The sequence below is a fragment of the Tetrao urogallus genome (assembly GCF_951394365.1).
Source record: "Tetrao urogallus genome assembly, chromosome: Z".
NCBI lineage: Eukaryota > Metazoa > Chordata > Aves > Galliformes > Phasianidae > Tetrao > Tetrao urogallus.
In genome coordinates this window covers 60,799,689-60,819,103 of record NC_136816.1, presented here as the reverse complement: position 1 = coordinate 60,819,103, position 19,415 = coordinate 60,799,689, and the positions used below count along the sequence as shown (strand labels likewise).

Below are 19,415 nucleotides of genomic sequence, written 5' to 3'. Positions count from 1 at the left end.
AAAAATACATATGTTTTAAATTTTATTTGATGTACCATTTTTGTAAAAGGCTTAACAGGCAGCATGGGTTCAAGCTCTGTTAGCTTTAGAGTATTTACTTGGCTCTCAAGTACATCTGGATTCACTGCATTACGTAGTTTGTGATGTTATTTAATTTTTCCATGCACTGTTAAACTCAGCATTAATGGGAAAAGAAGAATTCCTTTCCATTCACATCCTTAACATGGGTCAGCTGAGTTTTAAGGATCAAAATGTATGCTTGCATCATATCCATAATGCTGATATTCAATGAGTTAAAATATGACACGTAATTTAAATCTCTATTTAATGTGTGTAAATCAGGCACAAATGATTGTGAAATAACTTTTTTTTGTGGATAAGATAACATGAAGATTTGAGCAAACAAAACAAAACATTCACAAAACAGTATGCTTTAACCCTGCTTTCTGTTACCATCTCCTTTCTGTTTTGAAGACATAAAAAATAATAAACCTTGTACCTATGGGCTATGTTTGACACTACATGCCTTAGGATATACTATCCATTTAATTACAATATACAAAGAGCAAATCGTGCATTTCCAGACAGACTTGATGCTATATTATATTTATTTTTTTAAAATTAACACCACAGTCAACTACAAAACTACAGTGAAGACACAAAAAGCACCTGAAAGCCTAAATCAAGCTGTGGTTTACAAATAATTATTTAAATGAAAAATCTCACTTCTAGACTTAAACCAGAGATTCAAAGTCAGCATTATAGGAATTTTAAGGTAGACACAATCAATGAATGGTTATTATTTTCTAAGATACCATAAAGCCTTTTCCTACAATAGCTGACTGAACCTATTTTTATTGTCTTTTTTTTTTTTTTTTTTTTTTTTTTTTTTTCCTCCAAAGCATGCATGAAATATTTTGGGATGCTATTTAGGGCAAGGAGAAGAAAAGTGATGGTACTGGTGAAATACAAGCGATTTGCAGGATCAAGCGTACAATTTTGCATAAAACATTGCATGTAAAAGTAACATTGTAGGTTTTAAGCCATTGCATTACAATTCAACAGTTGTGTTGCACTTAGCTTTAACAAATTTTAAAACAGTAAATTTTGAAGTGAAGAGTTGAACCTAAATTCCTAAACAAAGACCTTGCAATGGTACACCACACAGCAGCTATTGTTGTTTGGGTCTAAAAAGGTATTTACAATGGCAATAGTCTTTGTAAAAGTCTTTTGCAATGTGAAGAAGGAAATCCACCCAGTTTTCTGAAACAACAGAAGGGTTGACATGGTGTGAGGCTACAACCTATCCAGAGGAGCGCTAGTGTCTGCCTTAGTTTGTCAATCTAATTCTGAATGGAAAGTGCTAAAATGGGAGACGCGATGGGAAACAACAACTGAACTCTTCACGGGAAATTATTAACAGTAAGTGTGAACAAATGGAATAATGACAGTTTCAGAATACCACTCAGCCAGTGCTACCTAATAGTTAGGTTATTTGTTTTATACTTGTTTGAAGTTTGTTGCTATGTTGACATTTTTCCCATGGAAACAAGAAATTTCATGAACAGAGAAATATGTTAGATTGGTTTTGAAGTTTACACATTAAAAATAAATAATTTTACAGGTGAATTTAGATTTCTTTAATGGTTGCAAGAAAGGAAGGCATGAATTCAAACAAGTTTTCTTAATCTCTTTTTTTGGATATATATATATATTATATATATATATATATATATAAATGTTACATTCGTTATGTAGGGCAAAGCTGTCTAAAGTATTTTTCTCATAGTAGACTGCTGGGGTACATGAGGAAACAGGCTAAAACAATTCCTGGGACCGCTCTCAGTTTGTCGCAAGTCTGCTTCTCGCAGTCACCAGGGATCATAAGTTTGACGCGAACCGTGGCTTGTCTCCCTCGAGCTCTGTGCTTAAGACTGCAGAAGAATCCCTTGGCAGGGAGGCTGTGGGTGGCACGGCCCCCCGGTTTGGGGGGATGGCTCCCGAGGACATCTGCCGAAAGAGAGAGACCCGCTGTGGGACGGTGGCCCGGCTGGCTGGAGGTGCACTGGCGCCAGGGGCCGGCTGCGGAAGGGAGGCCAGGGACTCCCCCACGGTGGGGTGAGGCCTGGCGATCAGGGTGGAGATCTCGTGAGGCAGGGAGGGCTGCGAGGCAGAGAGGGGCCGCACCTCCCGGCTCAGGTTGGTGTTGTGGAGGGCCTGGGTGCTCTTGTGGACCTCATTCTTCGGTGCAGTGCCTGGTGGCAGCTGGGGCGCCTGAGGCTGCTGCTGCATGAGAGAGAGCTGCGAGGCTGTGGGTGAGGCATAGTGGAAAGTTCGGCCGGCCAGGGGGCTCTGTACTGGTGGGCTGCAGACGGCAGTGGTGTAGGAGCAGGGTGAGAGGATAACGGCTTGCTGGGGTGTCTGCGTGCTGGGTGAGGGGGAATGCAGGCTGCCAGCGGTGTAAACAGGAGGGGACTGTGTCCTGACGCGCGACGAGGAGGTGGTGGAGCTGCTGGAGTTCAGCGCAGGCATCTGCTGCAAGCTCACCGGGGCGATGGTCTGTACCATCTCCCTGTCATGCTTGACAATTTGCTTCAGGATCTCGTTCTCCTGGTTGTTGAACACCCCTGTGTTGAGGTCCTTCTGGAACTTCTGCAGGAGGATGGAGTTCTTCTTCCCTGCACAGACAAACAAAATACTTAGCCAGCTTGACACGATGACTTTACACTTTGGTTCCATCACTGATGGGCACATCAGCACTGTAACTGCCTGTGGACTTCACTCACAGTCTGCTCTCCCTCACTCTGCTCCAGAACTGCATGCTATAATAACACACCATGTTCAGACACCTGAACTATCCGTGCCCCTTCACTTGCAGTGCATTGCCATTATTACAATTACTGTGAAAATGTAACCAAAGTAATCTACTGAACGTTGGGATGGAAAAAGTCACTGAGCTCTGCATACCTTTCTGATTGCAAAACTGTCCTAATTTCCACTTAATTGTTACATAAGTTATAAATACATCTGCCTTTTAGTACATTCCCTGGAACTAATTATTAGACATTAGTAATCATTGACCATTAGCATGTATGAAATCATCTTTTCTTACATGTATGAAATAATACGAGTTCATTGCTAATGCAATACCTGCTTACTCAAAGAGCACACTGATCTCCTCTCTTATCCTGATGTTTGATGCTCTCTCAATTTTCTGTCATCAGATTCAGAGGCATACAACTGCACTGAGTTGTCTCTGTTTTAGAGAAGGCAGTCTGCATTTTATCTTTTGTGCTGTGTAGATTTTGTATTGTAAACATAGCACTTCAGACTGGATTACTGCTACAAGAGCAGACTGCCCTTTAATACCAGCATTACTTAGGCACGTATTACTTAGGAGTTGAACTGCACTTCCAAAGATCGCTTTGGAAGACAAATTGTTAAGTTTGAAAATTCTCAGTAAGATAAATTAATATACTAAGTAATCATAATCCAAAATAATAAAATAGACATCTTCAATATTATAAACATATATGTGCATTTCATTTCTTTACTCCTGCTGTAACACGGATAACACAAATATGTTTTCATCCAAATCACATTTCAGCTTAGAATAGACAGCATGATGGCAATGCTCTCCAAGTCTTTCTGTATTCCCTTTGAAGAAACTGAAGACTTATATGTATATGGGGAAATTCTTACACTGGAATTTTCTTGTCAAGTGAAGGAAACAACATCAAAAATAGGAAAAAGATGTTTTATGAATAGTTGCATTTTAAAATCAGTGTCAGTAAAGACGATCAGAGTGCATTTCTCTCTACCTAAAGCCATACATTTTATCTAACACATCCTACTAGAGAGGTCCAGAATGGCTAGTTGCACAACAGCAACACACTTATTTTGATAATCTGCCATATCATTCTGCTTTCCATTTGGATATCCTTGGCCTGCTTTTGTGATTGCAAGCAGATCTGAGCAATGTCAGTGTGCAGTCATCAATGCTAACAGTGCCCACGTTGTGAGGAAAATGAGAGCCCTGCTGCAAAGGATTAGCTCACTTCAACAGACACAGGTTTGAGAGCAGAGAGAGACTTCAGCTCTTCTCATCATTACAGATGGTATCTCTAAACTATTTATGTAGGAAAATGTCATTTATGTCTCACTAAACTGGATAAACACCTTGAATTGCTGAGGGTAGCAAAAGAAATATATAGGCTTAATAAGTCATACTAATGATAATTAAACTATTCAAAATAATTCTCACAGAAGCACCAGGGCTCTCTAAAATTCATAGTATATTGTTATTTAAAAGTGAGCTTGCAGAACTACTTTCCTGGACATGTCTCATTTATACATAGAACATCAGAACATTTATTACTGTGTAACAGAAATGACATCTGTAACAAAGGTTTAATCTGGATACTTTATCCTTCAATTTAAGGAAGAAATGCTAGATAGATTTTAAGAATATGAAAGATGGAAAAAACTGTGATACCTATCCTGTCAAGTCTATCAATTGCCACTGTTTCAAAGGCCCTTCTCATCATGGGATACTCTTCCAGAACCTCATTGAAGTTGTCCACTGAGAGGGAATAGAGGCGACAGTATGTGTCTGCTCGTACACTGGCAGTCCGACGGCCCTTGGTCAAGAGACAAATCTCTGGAGAGAGAAAAATTCATTACACACAGGAAACAAGTTAGTGAATCGTGTTACTTAACAGCTAGGAAGTGACTCAGTGCAAACAAGTAGTCAGAGGCAATTTTTCTATTGCTGTTTATGCAAGGTTGCATAGGCAATTTTAAAAGTACTTGATTTTGTCTCTGCTACTGTGTAGAAATAACTGATCTCCTTTAAGAGCTGTGTTTCTCAGCCCAGATTTTATCAGGCTTTTTTTTTTTTAAAAGCAAACAAACAGAAAAACTTCTAGTTGTAAGAAATGATTCATCAGTTGTCAAACACTTTGCAGACTCAACCTAAATGATTTTACTGATTTATAAAACACATATATTCAGCTAAACACTACTGATTCTTTTAATCATTCAACAGATTTTCTCTACTATTTTAATATGTGATTTTTGAACACAAGAACTAGCTCTTTTTCCCTCCTCATTTTGCTAACAGTTGAACCCCTTTATGATTACATCATTTGATTAGTCTAGTGGGCTTTCTCTTAGAGTTTCTCCAACAGGAATTCACTATTCTGGAACAGGTGGGACCAAAACCATATGCAGAGTCTTAAAAAAGTTGATTCTTGAATCCACAGGAAAAGAGTTACTGGATAAAGGCAATGTGGAAGGATTGCAACAGAAGAACATAGGGGGAAGAATGAGAGAGATGTATAAATCGATCTCATGGAATGTTCCCAACAGAAGAGCTCAATATTCAGACATTAGTTCTTATATGTTTATAAAGTTGTCAAATTGAAGGTATTAAAGATATCTCTCTTTTAAAATGCATACACTCATTCTTTTCTTTGTCTTTAGCCCTCTTTTCAGTTAAATGTTACATTAGACAAGTTTACAGGGGGTTCACCATTACCTACAGAATCTTTAACACAGGGTAAAACACAAGATTCAGGTATAAATGTTTTTTCATATTCAGCTAAAACTGAAGCTGTTCTCAGAAGACATCAAAATTAAAGAGAGTTTGGAAACTACTGGAAAACTATTTGGTGTTTTTTTTTTAAAGTACAAAACAAAATTTAAAAGTCATTTGCAAAAAGAAATGTTTTAGTTGATCCAATTTTCATGCTTGGGAATGAGAAAATACTGAAAAATTCTGTATTCTATCTAGGTTTCCAGGGGGAGGTAGGTTTTCCTACTCAGTTCTGGCACATAATAGCACAGAGTTCATATTTAAATACTGGGAGTGGGCTGGGAACCAGTCTCCTAACACACTCTTGTATCTAACACAATTGATCATACTCAGTGAAATGTGGAAATACAAATATTTTTTCCTTAGCAACACCAGTTCTGCAGTGTTTAATTCAAATGTGTAAGGTGCCAGTACAATCCCTTCTTTTGATGCATGGCTTAAACAGAATACATTTTTTATTACTATAGGATATAAAGAACCCTGATGGTTTTTGTTTGATGGTTTTTGATACTTTTTGCTGAAGAATTTTCACATGGCACCTAACCCTGAAGGCTTAGGAGCTAAAATGTTTTAATAGTAATGGATAAATCAAAGTACATTAAATTGCATTCAGTACTAGAATAAATTGTAGTTGGATCGCTATGGCTCTGGGGAGAATGTACAGACTAATGAGTACTGTTAGAGTTTCAACCCAATGTCCCTCAAAAGACCTGTTACCCATGAAAAATGACTGTTTACTGTAAAGAGCCAGCCAGGTCACACAGAAGTCAGTTGTTCCTTCTTTCATCCCCCAGCTTATCCTGACCCCTTCTCCTTTGATTGCACCCACTGCATTTTAGTTACAAGAATGAGAAGGACATTTTGCCCAACGGGAGATAGATTCACACAGTGAATACCCACCCTGTTTCCTAAGATACTTTTTAGGTCTCATACAGAAGATCATAGAAATTATTGCAATAATTTTTATTTATTTATTGTCCAACTTTCCCTCATCATTTCTCTTATCAAGAAGACTGGAAGGAATCATTATGTAAATTATACATTTCAGTCTGAAAATCCTGTGTCAAGCCACAACTTTTGGTTTAAGAACATCTCTTTGGAATGCTCTTGATATCAGTAATAAAGTCTTCTAGTTAGATATTATATGAAAGGATGGGACAGAAAAAATATGAGGAATATCATGGAGTCTGAAAAGGATATTCCTGTCAAATACTTGTGTTCTTTTAGATAAATAAAAATCTTTATATATATGTAAATATACAGAAAATTAAATGTAGACTTGGAGAGAGGAAAAAAGTAATGAATACATCCAGGATATACACATACATACATACATACCCCCACACATACACATATATATGTATATAAAAATATAAGTATATCCCATATATATATATATATATAAATTGTATATATATATACATATATATATACATATGAACAAACTGTAGACTTCAAGAGGAAAAAGTGATGAAAATATCCAGGGTATACTTATAGTTTGTCTTAGTGGCATTAAGAACACCATGTGCCCTCACCAATTTTGCTCTCCTTGACATTCAATTGATTTAAATGGACTATGAACAACAAACAATAGCACAGGAGTGTGCAGGAAAACACAAAGGGCACAGGCTATTTTCAGTTTGGACAAACAAGGTTTTTTATTAACATAAAAAGAAAGTGCCTGCAGAATATTAGTGACTAATTTTCCTACCTGTGGTTAGCATGGTGCATTGCCTTCATGCTGACATTTTAAAAGTGTCAAATACTTCTAACTTTCCAAATGTACAAATGTCTTTAGTTCCCATTAACAATTATATATTAGGCTACAATGAACCTGTAATTAAACTTTTAATGCAAGATTTACTTTAATTACTTAATCTTTTTTGACAGTTGCTCCCTAGAACAGTTTAAAACAAATGTCAATCATTGTACTAATGGAAAATTATTATTTGAAAACACCAAACAATGCTAAAAACATTCATTTGGTTTTATGGAACATATTGAATAAAAATCATCTAGTTTATCTGCAAAAATTCAGATTTGTGTGCTGTTTACATCAGATCTGTCCCACAGACCAATACTGCTCTGAAAATAAGATAGGTAAGGACTCAATAAGCATGCATTTTCTGCTGTCAAGACACCAACAGAAAAAAACTACAATGATCAAATTTTGAAGCTAAGCCAATTCTGAAAATTGTAACAGCAATAATAAAAACTCACCAACATTTGTTACATACATGTATGGCACTATCTCAATAAGAACACTGTGTTCATTTTTTGAATTCTCCTCTTGCTGTGAGACTCCTAAACTTTTTCTTTTATTCTTTATAGGAGCAAATCACCTCAAGCATTGTTTGTGATGTTGAAACTCTTAGTCTTTGCTGGATAACTACATGGACTAGTTATTCTAATAATGATTTCCTCTATCTGTAGACAGATGTCAGAAATGTTTTTTTTTGTTTGTTTTGTTTCCCCCCCCCCCATGTTACGCAGTACAGCTCATCTGACAGTGTGGCACTTATCCATTAACAGTCATTTCATTTTCTGTAAAAATTATACTCCTGAATTAGTTCAAAAGTTCAGTTAACTACTGAGCTTTTTATGCCTCCTTATGATTTGATTAGAGACTGGAAGTAAACTCCAGAAATCCAAATAACAAGATAAAGTTGCCTTGCCGACAAAATGTGACCACAAACAGAAAAGCCGTGCTGAAAAAGGAAACAGTTCTGAATCAAGTAGTCAGCTGGCTCATTACAGGATACTACGCTAGTCCTATCTCCAAGGAATACATTTCTGACTTGAGAATGGTATACTGTAATATGTAGAAAATGAAATATTACAATGAATTACTATAATATGCACAGTTTTTACAAGGACAGAAATAGCAGAATTAGAGCAAAAGTTCACTTTACTAGGTACAGAAATCAATTTTTCTTGTGGAAACAAAGAGGCTAGTTAAGTAGTTGTATTGTCCTTTCCATATAAAAATAAATTAAAAATAATTAGCAATTTCAATGTATGTTGAAATTATATCGGTTTATTAAGAGCTTTCCCCATTTCTAAAGCCATAAAAGATTTCCTATTATCTGTGAGATTCAGCATTACAGAGTCTAATGAAGTGTCCTTCCAGCTGAGGACAGCTGACTCTCGCTTCATTTCCTCAGCAGGAAGCTTGTTTCATCATGTAGCAGGCAGATATGTTGCTGTGGAAATAGGTAAGCAGCTATTCAGACCATCTGGCAACTTTCAGCAGCAGAAGAAAGACAGAAAATCAAAGCCATTCAAAAGCTTCGGTCAGTCATTCTAGTTTACTACAGAAAATTCTAGGAGAACAGGACAGAGGATTAGAATATTACTTACTTTATAGAGACCAATGTGTTACTAAACTATTATGGAAAGACATTAGATAAATGACAACTCTTTCCATCCATCCATGCTTTCATACCTTTTTATAGTACGTCTTGTAATTCTTTTTAATTGCTTGGAGTTAACACAGACTTCAAAGCAAGTTTCCCAGAACAGTTATTCTCCCTCTCTAATCTAACTCTTCAAAGAAGTAACTCTTTTGCAAAACACTAACCCAACAGTTCTTGACGTTGACCAGGAATTAGCCAATAGGCACCATTCTTGGCATGTCAGTCAGCTAGGTAATGCAACCTTCAGCCTGGGACATACTTTATAACAGGTAGCACGAGTGACACCTTTTCTTTAGCAATCAGTTATCTGAATTCCAAACAATTAAAAGAGACTCTTGAGAAATCACATCCTTCAGAAGTAGAGCATTTTCCTAGGTTTTTGTTGGCTTGAGTATTGCTGATATAGAAAACAGGAATGGATGGCTTTAACGTGCACTTCTGTATGTCTGTCACCGTTCTTAAACTCTGGAAGATATCAAATACTTCATTATTTTCTAGGTTTTTAATGAATTTATCTTTTTCTTTCAATGTCTTACACTACTGCAAAACACAAAACAAAAAATCAAAGAGCATATTTTTATTTTAGACACTGGAATTATGAATACTGGGTCTTATGATTATCACAGAATCACAGAATCACAGAATTGTAGGGGTTGGAAGGGACCTCTAGAGATCATCGAGTCCAACCCCCCTGCCAAAGCAGGTTCCCTACACCAGGTCGCACAGGTAGGCTTCCAGGCAGGTCTTGAACATCTCCAGAGAAGGAGACTCCACCACCTCCCTGGGCAGCCTGTTCCAGTGCTCCGTCACCTCACTGTAAAGAAGTTCTTGCACATGTTTGTGCGGAACTTCCTATGCTGCAGTTTCCAGCCGTTTCCCCTTGTCCTGTCTCCACTCACCACTGAAAACAGTCTGGCCTCGCCATTCTGCCCCCCACACCTTAGATATTTATGGACCTGGATCAGGTCCCCTCTCAGTCTTCTCTTCCCAAGGCTGAACAGACCCAGTTCACTCAGCCTTTCCTCATAGGAGAGATGCTCCAGGCCCTTCACCATCTTTGTGGCCCTCCGCTGGACTCTTTCCAAGAGATCCTTGTCTTTTTTGTACTGGGGAGCCCAGAACTGGACGCAGTACTCCAGATGAGGCCTCACCAGGGCAGAGTAGAGGGGGAGGATCACCTCCTTTGACCTGCTGGACACGCTCTTTTTAATGCACCCCAGTAAGCCATTGGCCTTTTTGGCTACAAGGCAAAGGAATGATCATTTTCTTCAAAATAGTGAATAAATGGCAGATTTTATTTCACAATGATTTTGCAAAATAGGTTTCACATAATTGAGACTGCTTGGGGAGTTATGAGTGATATCCCCTAAACCCAAGAGTGGATGGAACTGAAAAGATTCAGGTCATGCTTGGATAAGTACATTCTTCCATTCTCTCCAATATTTGAGAAATCTTGAAATATAGGCAGTGCTAAACAGGAACATTCCTGCAGCAAAAAGCAGAACTTAATGGAGGAAGAAATCTGAGACATTTACTACCTTTTACAGTCAAATATGTAAGCTGGACAGTCAAAAGAAAAGTGTGCAAAAACTATCCCACTAATCTATTCCCACTTTAGTACAGTAAATACAGAGTTACAGACTGGTTAGTTTGAGCTTTCAGTGTGCAGTTGTCCATAAAGTTGTCAAAAAACATTTTTCTTCAGACAGACAGAATGATTAACCACAGAGAATTCATGAGAAGTTGCTATTTTGAAGCAAGACTAGCCAATTGCAGCTAAGCAACTTCCTTAAAGACTCAGTTCCAGTCTTTCATCGTTTTTTGAGTGCTTTACCTAAATCTAATTTAACTATTTACGATAGATGTTACCTTTTACAGGGTCATTTTACTAAATAAAAAGATAACAGGCAAGTTTCTTTCACATTTTTATTGCCTGTTTCTAGTCATTTCAAATGCCTGACTGCAAATTTTGCTACAAGCTCTCAGAATGTTCATCATCCAATTTATTTAATTGTTAATTTTATTTAACAAGGCAAATAAAATAAATTGAAGATGTGCACTGACTAGTAAGGTTGAAATTGTCCACTTATTAAACAGAAAAAGATGGGAAAAAAGAGTGCATTACATTATTATTAATATAATAATTAAAAAAACAGAATTTTAGCTAGATTCATTATCCATACCCTCATGACAAGTTAGGAATGCAATTCTTGCTTGCAAATATTTGTTCCTCCTTGACAGCACCTTCCAATAATCCTCTATCACGAAGATGTCCTAAATGTAACGTCATGTGAGAAAAAGAGAATGAAATAGGTACTGAAGAGAATATTTGTTTCTATGTTTGAAGATGACATAACACTAAGGAGTTATATCAAGGAAAAATAAGGATTTTAGTCTTCCTGAGAGAAATCTGCAGTGGGGAAAAAATGAGGGATCTCAGCACTCACAACACAAGTGGTATTATATTTATCCCTCCCAACCAGAAGGTATCCTTCAGACTCAGTCATTTTTGTCTTCAAAGCTTCCTTGAGATAAGAAGTAGCCTTCAAAACAAATGAGTTAGAAGCAGCTGGAGATGAGCATCCATTACAGAATTTTCATAACTATTTTCCTGATCTAAGATAGAGATAAATGATTAATTCTGTTTCTGCACTTCTTCCCATTACTCCTTTCCATACCAGTGTCCCATCCAAGTTCTCATTTGCTTAATCTTTGTGTTTATACATCTAATTTTTGGTTTGGTAAGTGGTTGAACTAGAGAAGTTCGATTCTTATTTTCTCCAGTATAATTTCTAATTGGCAAAAAGGTGCATTTAGTTCTTTGGAGACAGCACAGATATCCTGGGGAGAAATTATTCTTTCAAAAAGAATTGCCTAACTTTTGTTGACCCAAACTTTGATAGGGTTTGTAAGCAAGCTTTAAAAAGAAAGTCTTAAAATGTATGAGCAATTTTTAAATTTATTTAAGGTCTGCAACAATCCTGAAAGTATGCCCCTTCCTTTTTTTCTGGATCTAATTTTGTCCTTTCTGTTGTCGATCTACAAGAATGTTATTTCTTCCAACAACTCTTGTTCTGTATCAGTCCACTTCCTTGAATAAGGCTTAATACACTACTTTATAGTAGGTCTGACAAAACCAGATTGATAATAATTTAAGCAAACTGGCAGAATCTTTTAATTGCTATCTACTGTGGTAAAAGTAAATGATGATATAGAAAATACATTCTGGGCATATATTCATTTTGAAGGTGGGCTTGAGTGCTGTAAGTCAACCCATCTTAGGCAGTCTCTAATGACTTGTAATTTAAAAAAAAATGATCGATTGATTTTTTAAAAAAAAAACTTGAATTTTTAAGTCCTTGTGTTTACTGTAAGATAAAAACTGATACACCAATAAGTTTATTTCAATATAATTTGCTTAATATAGATTGGAATTAAAATTTAAATCTTTCCAGTAATGTTTTAAGTCGTTATTACTTTTACATCAAGAAAGACAGCCAAACATACAAGGTTGAAATACAATTACCTCTATAAAAAGTGGCATGTCATCTCCCCAGACAGCCATTTTATGTCATATCCTGACCTGTCTTTTATTTTTTCTCTCTGTGCTTGCAGCAAATAGCTGTGGTTAAGGTTCATGATTAGAGCAAACAGGCATCTTACATCTTGCCTATTTTCTCAGCTCAGTGTTTCGAGAAAGCTCAGTATGATAAAAAAACTTGGGATCATTATGTAAAATAGAAATGCAAGCCTCTACTTTGTTTTCAATATTATTTATAACAGAGTATCCACCGAGTCCTATTCTATTTTAGAAGTGTTCTTTCTAGCAAGAGACTAAGATATGCTAGTTATTATCTTGCAAAACCTCCTAATTTTTATGACATTCATTTTATTTTTAATTTAAAATCAAGTAAACAGCAATAAACTCAGATTTCAAGATAATGTGCCTAAATATAGATTTAGGTTTTATACTGCTGGAGTCAAAGTATAAACGTGGCTTTGTTCTACTCATTTTATGCCTTTTGTTTGGAGTCCGATCTTGAAAAAACTCAGTTAATTCCTTATGTATTCAGTGCATGGTTCTTGACAAATTGGCTTTGACAAACAATTACAGTTGCTAATTAAACTATTATTTTAGCTGAATTTTAGTGGACTATAAAAATGTTGCACTTTTTTTTTATCTGTTTAAATTATTAAACAAACAATCACAGTCAGTTTCAAATTAAATATTCAGATGAAATATTTAATCTAAACTCATATATTTAGGTTAAATTATACTGTCCAAAAGTGCAGGTACTTGCAAAATTATCATTTGCTTTATCTGTGTTTGTCACTTCAAATTTTCAGTGTATGCTGATGTGACATTTTGGGTGTGCTGGTTTTTCTTCCTTACAAATACTAAATTACGAATTAGTTAAACTATTCATGAATGTGCAGAATAAGAACTATCGTTTGAGTTCAAGCCTATGTTATTTAAATGGTAAAGATTATATAATCATTTCTTTCAATAATGTTATTAAATTTACATCTTATTTATTTCTAAATAATAAAACTAAAATCAAATCTACTTTCTAATAGGATTTCAGAGCAAGTCATTTTTTTCTAACATATTTTAAAAGTCTCTAACATTTTTAAAAACTTCCTTAGACTTTTTAAAATAGTACTATGTCTAAATTGTGAGCAATTCTCCCATCTGCATGGTATTTTTCCATATAAAATACAGTGTCAAAAGAACAACATGATCTTTAGTAGAAGGAGTTTATGCTGTACTGTGAGAAAATTGTATCCTCAAAATGGCAAACTAGTTTGTGCTAAGGGCATTCCATTTTTATGACCTCGTTCAAGTAATAGGCTTAGAAAAATGGTCTATATTGTTCACCTAAAAATTGTTTTACAAGTGAGTTGGTATGGAGATCTTTAAGCATTTGACTGTGTACTTTCCATTAAGAACATGGCAAGTACATCAGGGAGGCTACTTATGATTAATTATGTATTTTCAATGAGATGCTGGATTGGCATATAAATCCTAAAAGCTGTAATTCACCATTACTTTGAATAACAAGTAGCCATCGTATCATTTTTATGTAGCATTTTTACAAAATGCAAAATTCTATCATATCATGTTGTTCGGGTATAAATCACAAGGAGTAAAGCAGTGAGCAGTCAGGCAGTTGAACAGCATTTTCTCTCTATATAAAAAAATATAATACTGCAAATCTTTAAAAGTTGTCCATCGAAAGGAAGTACCTACAGTGTACCCAGAAAGAAAGAAGTGGCAAAACATAATCTAAAGTGACTCAACATTTCCCATGGTATTATTTTCCACTGCACTGGTCTAAAATATACTGACAATTGCTGTTCTGAAATGGGGAAAAGATCCAAAAATATTAGGTAGGTCGAAATAGTTCTGTCTAATTGGACTTCTAGAAGCTGAAGGAAATACAAAATACAATTTATTAGAATCTAAAGCTTGAAAGGATAACTACTAAAATGGCACTAAATAACCGCGGCAAGTAAAACATTTAAAAATATGAAATATTCCCTAAGTCACACTGACAAACCAGTGCTAAGAATAAAAACAGGAGAAAAAAAAAAAAAGCAATCCCATAAGTTGTCTCCAAATTCTGGGAAGATGGGGATTAAATCAGCTTTATATGTGATTTTGTGGTATTTGGAAGTTTCATATAGGTGTCCTTGACTAAATTAAAAAAAGACATTCATTTGTCTCTTATTACAATGCAAGCAGTATCTACATTACGTATGAAACTACACAGAGCAACTCTCATAAATATACCATAAATCAGCACGTATCAAAAATACAGTTTTAGAGAATCATGTATGCTTCCTCATCCTTCATATATCTGGAAACTCATAGAAAAACAAAAAAAAACACCAAAAAACTTTTAAAGCAATATGACTTTTCGTTAGTCTACAAAATGTCTTATTGATGACTCTAAGTGGCATGATACCACTGAGATCCTCAATGGGGATAATAAAATAAAAACAGCATGGAGAGGGAACCACAAGAGACACATCACCAACTGGGTACATGAATTACTGCACACTAGTCTATTGGAATTAGGAAACTCCCTCCAACTACAAACTCCATGGGGGCCCCAGGCTAATGTAAATGATAAAAATATATCCTACACATCCTACACACTCAGTTTGGATTCCCCTAGCAAGACTGGCATTCCTTCAGCTTTAACACAATATCTGTTAAAAACAGAAAAATGGAGTTATAATTTCCTGGAACATACGTCTGGGTTGTTGAATGAAGGAAAGCCTGTATAAACACAGGTGGAAAAACAGATGGAAGAGGAAAAACATAGCAGGGATGCAAGGCTTATCTTTTGTCCTTTGAGGTTGCCAGCCCCTTTGCCAATAACTTCAGCAAGGAGAATGGGACCACAGTGAGGAGACAGTGCTCTACCCACTAGCAAGCAAGCAAAAGAAGTAACAGCAGCATTTGGAATATGCTCCAAACAAGCCTCTTTCATTCTGCTGAGGACCACTGTTTGGGTAGTGGTGGATTTATTCACAGTTTTTACTCTTTGTAGGCATGTCAGCCCCAGTCTGACACAGCACTGAAACACAAACGAGGTTCAGTACGTGCTTAGGTAGATCAGGACTGCATGCCCACAGTATCTCCTCAGACTGTATGTAACTGGCAACTGGTGGGGACATCATGAAACCACTCCCACTCATCAGCATGTTTGCAGGGGCAACAGTATGAGTTGAAAAATAGCAGAATGTTCCTTTTTGCCTTTTCTACCCAGGCAGCAGCTTGCATTTCATACCAGACTGCTAGTGAACACCAGCAGACTGGAGCAAGGGATGCACAGAGAAGTGGAGGATCATTACATATCAGGGGAGAAAAGGCTTTATTGCCAGGAGGTAAGGACACTTCACATAGCCAGATCTCATTGTGGCAGTAAAAACAGCCACATCCACAGCTGACTGAGCAAAAGGAAGGGAACTGTGCGAAATGAGCTCTCTTATTACAACAGACTTCTCTTTAACCTATTATACTCATGTTTGTTGTTATTAATCATGGCACCTTTGTAAATCGTGTAAATATGATCATTATGGAGTGACCTGTAATATGATTTACCCCACCAAAAATCAGAATTCACTTGTATTAGGGGTATTACAGCATCTTATACCAACAGACACTGTTAAAATGTAAATTAAATTTGCATTAGGGTAATTAGATACATTAAAGTATTATTTCTGCTCTATAAAGCCTCAGTAAAATGATAATCTATGTTTCTGTATAAATGAATTACTCTTATTTTTGTGCCTGGTTTGTAAGATGTAAAAACCTTTATTTTTTAACACATTTATGTGTGTAGTGAGGAAGAAATAATCTGTCCTGTAACTCTTTCTAACACAAAAAGATCTTTGAGCAATTTCTAATACAATCAACTGCTACCAAGACGAAAAAGTTCAGCAGGACTGAAACCTGGCAATTTTCTCCCTACTATTTACTATCAGGATTATAGCACAATGCACTATTGTGTTTGAAATACTGGGTGTTAATAAACAGAAACACAAATATGTACTGAGACAGAAAAAAAAAATTCCAGGATGTCTCATAAACCACTGCTGTATTGACTAATATTTTATATTTTCATTATTGAGAACTGTAGATAAATAAAATCATGGGCCAAATGAAAAAAAAAATTATTTAACAATTGCAACACCTTCAAAATCCAGAGGGACCTGAACAGGCTTTAAAAGTGGGCCCACGTGAACCTAAAGAGGTCCTGCAGGGACAAGTACATGGTGCTTCACTAGGGTCAGGGCAATCCCAGATATGTTTACAGACTGGGAAAAGAAATCATTGACAGCAGCCTCATGGAGAAGGACTTGAGGTTCTGTTAGATAAAGAGCTGGACATAAGCCATCAATATTTGCTTGCAGATTAGAAGGCCAGATGTATTCTCACTCATTCCCTTATGCATGCTTTTTGTTTTCCATTAAAGCTGGAGTGGTGGGAAAGGCTGAGGCAAATGTAGGCTACAGAAAAGGATAGTACCAGACATCATTTGCAAATGCATACTAGCACTTGAAGTAGATGCAAAAGACAAAAACTAGCATCCTACATTCTGCTAGGCTAAATAATGCTCCTAAATCCAAAATTCAAGATTTTCTTTATGAACACATGTGGAAGTTAAGAGGTAGAATATTCTCCTGACAGCTGTGTCACCAAACAAGCCAAAATATCTTAGTGGCTAGTATATTGGACTTACTTACATCAGAGAGGAGAAACCAGTGAGCACATATGAGATAAAAGGCATACAGTAATAAAGCCCAGATCTATGATGGGCTCTCTGGAGTCAACACTCTGCACTTCCATCAAAAATCAATGTAAGGCTGAGGTGAAATACAGTCTCATTAATCAGTACTAAAACCACAGATTTTTCTACTTGTTACTGTGGCTGTGGATATTCAGACACATTCTTTTTGAGAAGAATTTCCAAACAAATACTGGTGACACTGCTTTGTTTCATTTTAAGTCTTGGCTTTCACACTAACTACTAGTTGTCCTACAACTCCAGGGTGTAAAAAACTTTCTGCTGATAAAATTTTGTCAATACCAAAGTATTTTAAAGATTGATACTCTGATAAATGTTTTCCAAATTTAAGGTGGGACACACTTCATGAGTTTTGTAGGACAGCTTGCCTCTCCAAGGACTCCTCCCAAAATCCCCAGAGCCAGAGTTCTTGGGAAACCCAAGCTCTCATGACCCCATAGCATGTCTGTGTTTTTTATTCAATGAAAAGCATAAATATTTAAACTGATTTATTAGGTCAGATCTGGGGCTATAGAATTAAAGTTGTAAGTTGCAGCTTGTTAAGCAGTATCTTGGTCTCAGATTTTGCATGTCTCCGTTGAAGAAAAAGAATGTGATTAGTCTTGGGATTTGGACAGACATTTGTTACTATTCCCAGGTGAAATATTTTTAATCTTTGTATTGGTCAGGAGGCTCTGCTCAGATTGTGGTGCATTTTTCAGAGAAAATGTATTTCCTTCAGATAGAAGAGTGTATTAGAGGTTTTTTTTCTGCTTTGACAAACCAAGATTTTCACAGTTTTCTGATGAGCATCTTGTTTCCTCTCTTTTCAGCTACAGTCAAATAGGTCTTTCTTTCTGGGAATTCACAATGCTGTATGATATTTTGTTAAAACATATCTGAATCATGATGTATTGTATCCCAGAGTACATTCTTTTCCAGATTCTTTCTCCCTGTGTGCTCACTCTTCCTTTTCTTGTATCTTCCCTTTCGGCTAAAAACAGCAGCCAATATTTTTTTTCCCATTTGCCCCAGCAGCTGTTAGGATTCAGAGATATTTGTCCAGATCTTTGTGCTCCTTGTCTCATCCCAGGAGTGTCTGTATGAACAAAATGTTTTGGTATGCACTATATTAAGTTCTTCAGGTATCCAGATAGTGCAAATAGCTTATTTTTTGACTGCAGTCCTGCTAAGGTAGCGGATGAACAGGATGAGCTAAGGAGTCATTTGCACTGCAAGAACAGGCTGACAGTTACATAAAATACTTCCATTTGCAATCTCCTCTGATCCTCTGCTGGTTCAGAGGAGTATTATGGCCAGATTCAGCATGCAGGTTCTTGCAAACTCATTTTCATAAACTGGGGCACTGCTAAGCACAGAGGAAACCACGACCAAGGTTGCTCTGTTTCTTCATCCTCAGCATTCACCTTTTCTCCTTAATCTCCTGTCTTCAGCATTTATGGTTTAAGCCCATGGGATAAGCACAAGACTGCTTTTCTGAAGTGCTTGTACAAATACTGGTACAAATCACCTTGCAAAGGCTACTGCAGAATGACATGACCTGCTGGCCAGATCAGTAGGAGTTGCTTTAGGATAGTATTCTAAAGCGGGATTAGTTAAGTAACTCCGTAGCCCAATTCAAACTCTGAGGCCCACATTACATTTTTAAGCATTCCACTTCTGTACACCAGCTAAATGCTACTGTTTAGGTTCTCAATCCAACATTTTCTGAAAGGCTTTTGACTCAGCTCAGCTCTGGGATGATTCAAGGGATTGAACAGAAAATTAATACAATAACAAACTAACTGATGGTCATAAGCAGCAGTACTACATACAAATGTTCAATCAACATCTAGAAGCCAGCCTTTTCTCTACCTTAAGAAGCAGATACCTATTTCATTGCACAGAGACAACTAAAAGCCACCAGAAAAACAAAATCATACTGATTATTACATGTGAAAAAAAAGACTGCTTTCATTCCAATACAAATATTCAGATGACTTCTGAATGACTAAATGAATATCTATTTTTCATTAGGATTACCAAATGAATTTAAGTTGCATTAAAATTCCTGTTTTTTTTTTTTTTAATTTATTTTTATTA

At 36.4% G+C, this 19,415-nt stretch overlaps 1 protein-coding gene across 1 annotated transcript in view; it reads right to left on the bottom strand.

The window, feature by feature from the left end:
- Window positions 1–1,881: 1,881 nt before the first annotated feature.
- Window positions 1,882–19,415, bottom strand: part of HCN1 (hyperpolarization activated cyclic nucleotide gated potassium channel 1) — a gene marked incomplete at both ends in the record, with an annotated part of 194,068 nt that continues 176,534 nt past the window's right edge. The window contains 2 exons of the mRNA XM_079548805.1: window positions 1,882–2,678; window positions 4,496–4,660. Coding sequence (XP_079404931.1) covers window positions 1,882–2,678; window positions 4,496–4,660 — 962 coding nt within the window. The remainder of the gene's footprint in view (window positions 2,679–4,495; window positions 4,661–19,415) is intronic.